The sequence below is a fragment of the Gekko japonicus genome, unplaced genomic scaffold (assembly GCF_001447785.1).
Source record: "Gekko japonicus isolate JY-2015 unplaced genomic scaffold, Gekko_japonicus_V1.1 scaffold394, whole genome shotgun sequence".
In the NCBI taxonomy this organism is placed as follows: Eukaryota; Metazoa; Chordata; class Lepidosauria; order Squamata; family Gekkonidae; genus Gekko; species Gekko japonicus.
Genome location: NW_015173135.1, coordinates 1,004,084 through 1,016,009, shown reverse-complemented (window position 1 = coordinate 1,016,009; position 11,926 = coordinate 1,004,084). Strand labels below are relative to the sequence as shown.

The 11,926-nt window shown below is 40.9% G+C and overlaps 1 protein-coding gene across 1 annotated transcript in view; it reads right to left on the bottom strand.

Moving 5' to 3' along the window:
* BUB1B (BUB1 mitotic checkpoint serine/threonine kinase B) overlaps window positions 1-11,926 on the bottom strand; it is a 41,008-nt gene that overhangs the window by 25,821 nt on the left and 3,261 nt on the right. Inside the window, 11 exon segments of the mRNA XM_015422187.1 lie at window positions 515-669; window positions 1,469-1,743; window positions 2,305-2,407; window positions 2,852-2,936; window positions 4,966-5,015; window positions 5,211-5,353; window positions 5,506-5,618; window positions 7,838-8,064; window positions 10,960-11,054; window positions 11,628-11,818; window positions 11,910-11,926. The exon segment at window positions 11,910-11,926 is cut by the window's right edge and continues 15 nt beyond it. Of these exon segments, the coding sequence (XP_015277673.1) occupies window positions 515-669; window positions 1,469-1,743; window positions 2,305-2,407; window positions 2,852-2,936; window positions 4,966-5,015; window positions 5,211-5,353; window positions 5,506-5,618; window positions 7,838-8,064; window positions 10,960-11,054; window positions 11,628-11,818; window positions 11,910-11,926 (1,454 nt within the window).

The window sequence follows — 11,926 nt, the reverse complement described above, 5'->3', positions numbered from 1 at the left end:
ATACATTGATATTGCATATCAGGTGGCGAGCAGCAGTTTCTGAATCTCATCTTTCACAGGTGTCAGTCAACAGTAGTAATAACTAATGGTAAAAAAATTCCAGGGTAAAGCTCTGCTTTAAGTTAAGATGTTATATGTGGCTCTCACATGAATGCCTGGTGAAAGAGCTCCGTCTTGCAGGTCCTGCGGAACTGTAATAAAATCCGCAGGGCCCTGATATCCTTGGGGAGCTCATTCCACCAGCGCAGAGCTACCACCGAAAAGGCCCTAGCCTTCATACTAGTTAGCTCTCCTCTCTTTTGGGGGGCATTTTAAATTCAGGATTATCTGCTTTTACTGTATTAGCTTCCCTTTTTAGGTGTGGTCTTATATTCAAAGTCATCTTTCTTTTGAAATAGTGTATCTTATCTTACAGTGTCAATATTAAGGTAAAAAGAAACTTGTTGAGTTTCAGGAAGACAATGTACATCTAGGGTTTGGGTGATGAACATATATAAAACAACTGTAAACTCACTAGAGAACTCTGTGTCACTGGTGATTTCATCAGTGCAGCTCTGAGCCAGTTTCAACTTCTCTGGTATCTGTTCAAATGTATTCGTAGAGGTTTGCGTAGGGGAAGCTGAAGATGCAGAAGACCTAGTATCTTCCTGGCTTGCTTCCATAATTGGACTACCAGCATGGAAGGGAAAGAAAAGTCTGTTGGATACAACTTTCAGGCATACTTTTTCAACAACAGTTTTAAGTTATTCTTTTAGAGAGCTGTCTATATGCTATAGCAAGGAATTATTCAGAACATTTCTAGTTTTTCTAGAGTATTCCTTAAAGATGAGCTCCTACACAGAACCAGAATTCTTCAGATGCTACTCTACAGGATGAGATTTTGAGTGGACTTTCACTTTGTGTGCACAGCTCGTAACTTTATAGGCATGAAAATCCTAAGGATGGTATTACAGATCCAATACATCTTTGTTAAATTGCTCATTAAAATTCTCACACAAGCCTTCAAAGAATGATCCTGCCTATCAAAAGTTGGCTGTTACACATGCTGCCCCAAGTTCCTTGGATGCTAGAAGCAAATCATCATTAGCTCCCCACACTTGACAGGCTGTATATTTTCAAGCAGCAAGTAGGTTGGGTAAGAAGAATGACTGTATGCTTAGTTCTGTAAACAAAATAAAAAAAATCTTCTCTCTAAATTACTGTCATCCCTTCTTCCCAGGATGCCAATCTAAAATGTATATATTAAGGATTTATTTCAATTAACATGATGAGCATTCAAACATTGTTTCATGCCTAGTGTGATGAGAATCCAGTTCTATTTTACAAGCACCACAATAGTTACATTTGCTGCATACTTTTCAGTGCATTTGGTAGACAGGCAAAAGACTGAAGTCATCATGCAACTATATAAAGGGAGGAAATACATGTATTTGCACTAGACTGTTAACACACTACTTTCTTCAGTTACCTCAGTTTTTTTACGTACAGAGCTTCAGTATACGGATCCTCACTAACAATTGTATGCTGGCTCAGAGATGCGGTCTGAGGTTCTGGACATGCTTCCTTTGGCTCATCATCAACCCGACTTCTCTGTTCTGTTACCCCATGGAATGGTGTTGAAGCAATGTGTGCAGCCGTAACGAAGTCACAAGTATCTTCAGGGTTGGGGCAAAGGGTTTTGTTCCTATATGAGCCAGTAACAATTGGATCTTCACTAAGAGGTTCAATTCCACGAAGCTCATCCTAGAGAAATCACAGACCAAACTACCTCAACACCAGTGAGAGCCATTTCTGTGTGTGTACAATTCAGCCAACTGAGTTGCACGAGAATATATCTAAGGACATACATCTGAAAGTCTTCTAAGACTAAAGAAAGGGCTCAGAGAGTTAACATGAGGGGAATGATCACGCTCAAATTTCCCCTTACAAGTAAATCTGTCAAACATTTTCCCATATATATTATGATTATTTGGTAAGGCTGCTACGGACCAGAATAAATGGCTCTAAGTAGCCAAGTTCAGCCACAAGCTGCTTGTTAGCCATTCCTGATCTATTGGTATGCAAGGTGCACATGAGTTCCTGTCATATACTATTGGAGACAAAAGTGTATGGTTTTTTAAAATGCATATTTGGACAGAAGATACTCACACATGCCATGGAAATAGTTATTTGTCTGGCATTTTTCTCCACAGTAATGCGTGAAATGGTTCTTAAACGTAAGATCACAACAAGCCTTTATTCTCACAGATACAACCAAGAGACAGTAGGATCTTGGTCCCCCAAACACAACTTTGAGAAACTTACAGAAATTTCAGGAGGTATGTTTTCCTTCGCAGTGGTACTTTCTGAAGGTTTGCGAACAGCGAGAGGACGTTTGGCACATACCAGTGGTGGACCAGTAGAAAGACTAAGGTGACAGACAAACATTGTTTTCCAATGACATTTTATACAGTTGATTCTGTACAAGAATTCTACATAATGAGTATAGTGTAGTGGTTAGAATGTCAAGCCAGAACCTGGGATATTCGGGTTCCAATCCCCACTGCCATGGAAATTCACTAGGTGACCTTGGGCTGGTCACCCTCTGTCTAATCTACTTTCACAGGCTCTTTCTATGAGGATAAAATAGAAGAGGGGAGAGCAATGATGTAAGCCACTTTGTCTCTGCATTGGGCTGAAAAAGCAGAGTAGAAATGTCTAAAAAAGTTTCCTAACAATTGAAGTTATAAGAAACTGAACCAAAAAGGCAGTCCTTGACTATAATACAGAACAGAATATTCACTCCTCCTTCCAAAAAAAGAAATTGAGGGCACTTGCTCTTCTGATGGGGTTTTACTTTATTGACATTTACCTGACATTCTGGTTTTCCAAAACAGATGACTCATCAAATATGGAGAAAGGCACTGAGGGAATCACTGAAGGAGGAATCTCAGAATCTGGAACACAAAAACCAATAGTTTACGTATAGTTTTACGGGAAAGTTTGAAATGCTACTACTTACGATGTATTTTACAAAGGCTTTGTTAGATTAAAATCTGTCCAGTTCCAGTGTCTCATGTAATCATGGATCAGCACAATGTTCTATATGCATCTAACCACATTCCATCTGTAAAGGCACAGGGGATTCCTGTGCATGTTCTATTTGTTCTGGAGAGAGGAAAGGTCAGGAACCATAAAACGCTACTTAAAAACTTGCTGCATGGCACCAGCCAATCATGTGCAACTGTCAGATCCCCTCCACTAGGAACTAGAATCATTTCCTGCCCTCATCCCTGTACCAAGATTTGACTCGCTGGGGATATCCTTGGACTTTTCACATGAAAGGAAAGTGTTCTTTGCAAGACTCTGGCTCTGCAATACCACATTTAATTAGTGACAGAACAAATATTTTACAGCTTACTGGCACACAGCATATAAACCAATCCTCCTGAACAGAGCACATGATCAAGATGACGAGCTTTATTACGTAATCATTAGGATTCTTACAGCCAAGGGGTTCTCTGATAAAGGTTAAGAATAAGAACAAAAGCTCAACCTGCCAATCAGATAGGAAAAGAAGTATTCTCCACAACACAACACAAGATGTTTGCCTTAAACAGCTTCACTGAAGCTTTGGCTGTTACCCCAAGAAAGCTTTATTAAATAAATATCTTGCCTTTGCTTTGGTTGGGGAATTAGCTACAAAGGCAGAACTAGCAAGAGGCTGAGGTATAGCATGGATCTCCCATCAGTTTGTACTTTGTTACATCTGGGGGGGGGGAAGCCCCTGAGATGGATGAGTGCGTGCTCTCAGTGTCTATGTCTGTCCATGACATAGTAGGGATATGGTGACAGGGATTTTGTTATTAAGGAGATAGTTCCCTTCAGATCCTTCGTTTAAGGCAATAACCAGTCCAAATTGTAACAGAAATGGGTTTTATTTAACTAATAATAATAATCTAGATATTTACATTCAGATCAGAGGCTGCAAGCATACAAGATATAGAAAGTGGTTAGCAGACAAGATAGAGGGGGTTGGGGAACGTCAGGGCAATCCTATACCTATCCTGAAGAGATGAAGGAATCCAAGGTAAGATGTGTGGACCAACCAGTGAGACCACAGAAGACCTTGAGTTGTGTTCAGGGGTGTTAGCTTTGTGCACACCCAACTAAAGTCACACTGGGCATGTGCAAGACTGGGTATATTTATACGCCAAAATGTCTCCTGAAGGTATGTCAAAGTTTAGTAGCTAGTTTCACAATGGACTGATGGGATTCCCATTGTGATCTAATAGGGCGATCTGGTGTTTCCCTGGTACCAGAAAAAAAAGGGGGAGATCCTTAATGTTTGACAGGATGAAGCTGAATGGATTATACACAGCCAATGTTTACCTTGATGGGTCTGGCATAAGTGAGAGAAATGCAGATATCATGGACAAACAGGTAGGTGTAGAAATGTAAGGATTACCAAGAAGTATTTCCTGAGTTCCAGGTGTGAAAAGATTTGGGACAGGAAACATATAACATATTCCATTCATGATGGGGACACAGTGACCAGTGGCTTATTGTCTCTGTCTGCCTGTGCATTTGACAAACAAAAGACCTGGCATCTGGTCAGGAGAAGATGCTTGAGGCAAAAGTATAGGTTTGTCCATCCTTTGTCTTTGTGGGGAAGGTTGCTTGCATGGAGGATGTCTGGCAGTACAACCAGATTGAAGAATCTTCACTCGGCCTAAGCTTTCCCAGCCAAAATGTGGTTCTCCTAGCCTCCCAGCAAAAGCCACTGTTTAAGCCAAGCCTGGCTTTATGAGGGCACTGCTTGTGGAGGTTCAGAGGTTGTTTTGGGATGTTTCCCTCTTGGGAAAAACCACCCCAGGTACTGGGTCTGTGCTGTTGGTTACATGGCCAGGTTTCAAAAAGGTAGATTCATGCAAGGGAGCATTTCAGGACTCTCCTCAAGTAGGAGTCAATGCAAATGGAACTTACCACTAGAGCTTGACTTTCTGTGTCGAACATTTTCATCCAGTTCAAAATTGCTGTCAAAGTATAAGCAGTTTTTGCTCAGTTAAGTAAAAAAACAGATACAGTCAGTCCCTCCCAACTTTGAAAAGTCTTCTGACCTAAAACAGATCACCTAAACACTACAATGTTTAGTGCAAAAAAAAAAAGCCTATTAAGTTCATGATATTATTTGCAAAAGCATTTTCTCCTAAGCCAACCTTCTACATTACCTTTTCAAGGAGAAACAGTCTGAAAGAGGTCTTTCAGCAAGTGCTACAGTATCTGTCAGAGAGGCTTGTTTTTGTGTCATAGGAAGCTTCAGAATTTCTGGCACGTCAGAAGTCACACCAACAGGCATCTGCGCCTCTATCTGCTGTGATAAACAAGGAAACATGCTCCAAATATAGCAGACAGCAGTACGTTCCTAATACATATTGAATAGTATCTGAATCAGGTTATTGTATCCTATACACATGTATAAAATTACTATTATACCACAAGCAGGCAAGATGGTAGGATACTTACCTGTGCATATGGCTTCTGATCATGATTAGCTCGTTGCTCTCTCACCATCTTCTCCATCTCTTCAATTTTCCTTTGTAATTCAGCTTTCTTCTGTGCTATTATCTCTAGCTCTTCTGTACAAAAGGGAGGCAAGACACCATATATTATTCATAACAAATTTGTTAGCAAGCAACACCTCCTACAGTGTGCTATTTTAAGAGCAGAACTACAAGCTATCAGATACACAAGGCTGCCACTAAAAACAACAGTCCCAAGTTGTCATCTCCCCCACAACGTAACTAGACCTATTCTGCATCACATTCTAACCACACTGCATGGTCATTTTCAGTGGCAGCCTTGTGCTCCTCATGGCACACAATTCTGCCTTAAAGCAGAACCAAATCATAATATTACAACTAGGGGTTGTGCATACGGCTCTATCCAAGCAGAAAAAATAGCCGGAAAATACCTTATCAGTATTTATTGGCTATTCTTTCAGACGGATACAGAGGGGTGTATTTTCAGCTACTGAGCTTAGCGAATTCTGGATAATCCCCCCCAAAATTCAGGATGATCCGGGAAAACAGGATAGCCACAGTTAAACAGTGTTAAACAGAGTGCACTCCCTTTAAATGCCATTCTGGGTGAAGCTGCAGCTTCATAAACTCATTCAAAGAAACCATGATACCTTTAAATGCCTTCAGCTCCATTGTAGCCTATGGGGAGCAATGATTCCCATAGGCTATCATGGGGAATCTACCCAGGAGTATGTAGGGGTCAGGTGGCCTGTTTTTAAATGTAGGGGCAAATTTTCTGTATAGCTTATGGTGCCTCTTCTCAAAACACCCCCAAGTTTCAAAAAGATTGGAACAGGGGTCCAATCCTATGGGCCCCCATCCTTCATTATTTTCAATGGAGGGAATAAACAAAAAATGATGTCAAACCAGAGAGTCTCTGCAGTAGAAACTGAAGGGAGGGGTGATTTTTGCAGAACGAGTGCCACTGTGGCAATGCCAGAACTACAAATCTAAGCAAGAGGGTTCCAAGCCCAGCACAGCCAGTGCATATACAAAGTGCCTAGCAGTACCAATGCAATGTACTAGTGCCCAGCAAAACACAGTGCCTTCCCTTAAATACTTACTTTTTCCCCTCCATTGAAAACAATGGAGGATGGGGGCAACTTCTTTGGGGAATCTGTACATGCACTGTCAGTGTTGTGCTTGCAGCCCTTCCCCCTTCAATCTGTTGAACTGGCATTGCTACAATGGCAGTGGTTTTGCTGGGCACTTGTACATGTACTGGTTCTGCAGGCCACTCTGTACATACACTGGTTTTGCTGGGCTTGGAAATACCCTTCCCCAACCTTCAGTTTCTACTGCAGAGACTCTCTGGTTTGACATCAGGTCTTTTTTTTTGTTTTTTTGCTTCCCCCCCCTACCTTTGAAAACAATGGAGGATGGGGCACCTTCTTTGGGTCCACAGAACTGGACCCCGATTCAATGTTTTTGAAACTTGGGTGGAGGGTCTTTTGAGGAGAGGCACCAGAAGCTATGCTGAAATTTTGGTCCCTCTAACCTAAAAAAGCAGACCCCCAAGACCCTTTTATACTCCCAGATAGATTCCCCACTGACTATAATGGTCCCATAGGGTATAACGGAACAAAAAAAAAATCAGGATTTCCAAAAAACCCGAATCCGAATAACATACTGGCATTGGAATTTGTGTTTTTTTTGGGAATCCCAAATTTTGGGGGCTCCAATATATTCAAATCAGAAAAAAACTGATTTTTTTTTCAGTGCATACCTCTAGTTACAACACATCAACATTTACAGGGTCGGTGTGCTGAATGAATGATTACTGTGGAACATTAGGAAATATTTTTGATGGGAAGGGAAAGCCACACTTTCCTTGACTGACCAACCCTTACCCACCTTCCAGTGCTAATGTTATTTAATCTACAAGGTAACCTGAAGTGATAGCCAGGCAACCTGCCACCGATGCAGCTGGAAGTGTCTACTAGCAAAGAAACCAGAACTTGAAGCATGCTAATGCCAGGTTTAGAAAATCCTCTTTAAAGAGGAGAATTCCTTGAAGAATTATCATTCTATGATGAAAACAAGACATCTGCTTAAATTGTGGCATAATGCCAAAGTGCTTTTTCATTACATATATTTTCAAATGGTAGTGACCTTTACTCTTTTGACCATTATGAACCATTATGAATGCATTCTCTAGAACTGATCAGCTCTTTTATATGTTGTTAGCCGTGTCCCGAGTCCCATCTGGGGGAGAGGGATATAAATTTGATAAATAATAGATACAAGTAGATTTTCCGATTTTGGCCTATGCATACCTTCCCTTTTCTTTCTATCTTTTTTTCTGTAGATTTCAGCTCTGATTTCCTCCAAGGAGAACTCCTCAACACCAGCATATACTCTCTCTTTGCAATACATCGGCTTTTCCTTCTTTTCCTGACCATCTTGCTGATGACTTTGCACACGATGTAGCGGATCTTCCTCTTTCCCGGGCTTTCGAGCGCTTAACACACTGTTTATACTAGACTCTATTTTACAGGGAGTCCTGAAGAAACCAGCAAGAAACACAAGTAAGAAGGGGACAGAATACATATGGTTAACCTATCACTAGGTACTAGTCATCAGAAAAGTGCACAATTCAGTTTCGGGTGTGTGTGTGTTTTTTTAAACATGGAATGGAACCAGTCAAGTCTTATCTCTAATTAAATTGAAGTGATATTGCAGCTTTCTGAAACAGATCAGGAGGAAATTAGAAATTGAATTCCATATGCAAGCAACTAACAGCATTAATTTTTGCTTTCAGCATTATGTGAGTCCCCTGTATTATGAGCAGCAGCCATAAACCTTATGTTAAAGGAATCTACCTAAATGTTGCTACTTTCCAAAGTTTCTACCAATATTGGTACCAGCAAAGGAAAGACCACAAAAAACATGGGAAATTCACTGAAATACTACTAGCACAAATCCTGTTAAATGAAACAAGAAATGCTTTCCAGGCATCATTGGTTTCATTAGGCAAACTATGGACAGGAGACCAGAAGAACATAACAGCAGTAGAAAGCAGGAATTAATCAGAAATGCAGGAGAGGCAAAAAGCCCTTTAGTCTGGGAAAAGACATTGAAAACATAACTTCCAGTTTTACAAAGACTAAAGGCAGGTTATGAGAGAATTTGCTTCTTAAATAAGCAGGCCGATGACTTCCTCTACAAGAACCAAAACGGAATTTTTGAAAGATTCAGAAGGATAGCTGTGTTAGTCTGAAGCAGCATAACACAGTTTGAGTCTAGTGGCACCTTTAAGACCAACAAAGTTGTACTCAAGGTATTCAAGTAATCCATGTGACGGACACATCCAGGCTAGATTACTGTAACTTGCTCTATGCTGGCCTTCCCTTGGGACTGACCCGGAAACTCCAACTGATCCAGAATGCAGCAGCGCGTGTCCTGAAAGGTACACCATGAACTGCACATATTCAACCTGTGCTGCGCCAGCTGCACTGGCTTCCAGTGGAGCACCGAGTCAGGTTCAAGGTCTTGGTTTTGACCTTTAAGGCCCTGAAAGGTCTGTAACCAACATCTGTGGGACTGCCTCCTCTGTTACACCCTGGGGAGAGCATTAACGCTCTTCACAGAATAACCTACTGGTGGTCCCTCGCCCTTGAGAGATCCGGCTGTCCTCAACCAGGGCAAGGGTCTTCTTGGCCCTGGCCCCAACCTGGTGGAACTCTCTGCCAAATAACATCAAGGCCCTGCAGGATCTTATGCAATTCTGCAGGGCCTGCAAGGCAGAGATGTTCCACCAGGCCTTTGGTTGAGAACAGTGATGGTTTACATCATGTCTGGCACCCTGCCCTACCTGAATCTTCTATCCCTTGTGAATTATTCCCTCCCCGTGCCCACAACACAAACAATCCAGGACTAGGAGGGAACTACAAAACATAAATTCATTCCTTGTTTTAACTGTGTATAATACGTTGGAGATAGTTTTATAGTTTTAATTATTTTAAATTTGTCCATCACCTATTTTAGGTGATTTAAAAATGTAATGAAATAAAGTATAAGCTTTCATGTGCAAGCACACTTCTTCAGATACAGTGAAACAATTTCCTCAACCATTGTACATAGGAAGAGAGAGGGTGGGGGAGTTAAATGCCAAGAAGGGCCAATTACAGTCAAGACAGACAGAAACAAAAATTGAAAATTTTGTATGTACGGACTTGTAATTTCCATTTTTTTGTTTCAGTCTCTGTCTTGACTCTAATTGGCCCTTCCTGGCAACTAACCCCCCCTCCTATATGTAATGACTTAGGAAATTTTTTCACTGTATCTGAAGAAGTGTGCTTGCACATGAAAGCTTATACCTTGAATAAAACTTTGTTGGTCTTAAAGGTGCTACTGGACTCAGAATTCTTGAAAAGCACTGAAAGAATGCAACATATAATACCATATGTACTAATATTCACTTTAGTCACTTTTTAATTTTTTAAGCATACAAAAAGCAGTTACTAACAATCTTCAAAAACATTTCTACATGCCCATGAGTTAAGATACTTCTTTTCCTCCCCAACACATCTCATTAATTCCTGTTTTCTACTGCTGTTATGTTCTTCTGGTCTCCTGGCCATAGTTTGCCTAATGAAACAAACGATGCCTGGGAAGCATTTCTTACTTCATCTAACAGTGTTTGTGCTAAAAGTATTTCAATGAAACCTCAATTCCAGAAAGAAGGCACTCTTCCATGGCTGCCCCCAGCCCTTGGATAGCTTCCCATTCTCTTTAAGGTGTCAGTCAAAACCACGTGTTTTCGCTCAGCCTTGGAAGACAGAAAAGGTACCAGAGGTTGAAGAATGGATACAAAAAGTTCTGTTCATGGCACAAATGGATAAGATTACAAAAAAACTGAATAACAAAGAAGACGATGAGTTTTTTGGAGAATGGAATGACTTTAAAACCACGTGTTTTCTCCCAGCCCTATAGTGACATTTGACCAAGTTTGTTTTGATTTTGTTTTATTCTAATAGCTTGCTTATAAACAGCTACTTTTAACTTTTGTTGTAAACTGCTTTGGACTAGGTGGAAAGATGGGTTAGAAGTGCTTTAATAATACACAAACAAGATGATTTATTGTTTCACGTTCTAGTCCTAATTATTTCTTAACAGTTGTGTATCCTAGATATTTGGGACAATCTTTTTTTTATATCAAACCTTAATGTAAGGGAAGCCTAGCCCCTTAGAGATGTCACAAGATGACAAAAGCATTGTCTTTGCTTGACAGCACTTTTCCATAGTGATTCTGCTGGACAAAGGTCACACAGCCATAAATATTATATCAGGAGAAAACAAAACTAAAATATAGTATGGGTGCCTATTGCTCTGTTTCCTGAAGCAGAGTTTCAAAGATTAATTTTCCCTTCGTAGTTAATCAACAGGCTAAACTCACATTGTTTGTTGCTGTGCTGACTCTTCAACATATGGAGTAAAATTGGGGAGCACAGCAGGAGCCACAGTACTGGAGTCCATGTTGTTCTGAGGACGCTGAAGGAAAAGAAACTCAGTGTCTTCACATATTGCCAGCCTGCACAGCCTGACTGCCCTTTAGATGTGTCCTCAGCCCACTTCTACATGTAGACAGGGACCATACCAACCCTCCTCATCCTCTCACAACCTCAGCACAAGAGGAAACTAATGTGTGTTTTTTCCCTTCACTGATCAGTTATAGCAAGACAAGACAAAGCTAGAACAGAAGAAAGATCCTTTTCAGGACCACTAAAGAATCAACTACTCAGAAGTTTAGACAGAATTCTCAGCAAAAGTACCAGATACACCTGTGGTGAAATAGTAAGCAGCACTACACTCTACTTTCACCTAGGTAGCAGCAGCCAGGTAGATATTTCCCTATCTCTTACATCATTTCCACTGCCACCAGAGTTTTTCTTTGAACTGCAGCAGAGTGTGAAGCAACAGATTCAAAACTTGCAATGAAATCCCAGTTTAAGGATATGAATCCCTGCATACCCACCAAGCTTTTTACTTTGAACAGAAGAGCCTCCTCCAGACATCCACATGTTCCATCTGTTATGAGCAATTCAGTTTACCATTTCTCCTTACCCTCCCTATGTTCCATGGTCCTGCCTGCAAGTCATTCTCCTTGGCCTTTATTGTTGGAGGGGCTGCCCATGGCTGTGGTACAAGCTCAGCTCTAGAAGCCTCTGCTTTATTCTCATCATAGACAGCAAAGGCTGGACAACTCGGAATCTGCTGAGATGCTGGAAGCTGGAATCTCTGCCCCTGTCTTGGGACTAAGAACAAACAAAGTGAGATACCTACCATGCACACACTGTACTGAAACATAGCAGCAATACATTTTTAGTGTAGCCAACCTCAACTTACGCTTCACAGCATTTCCT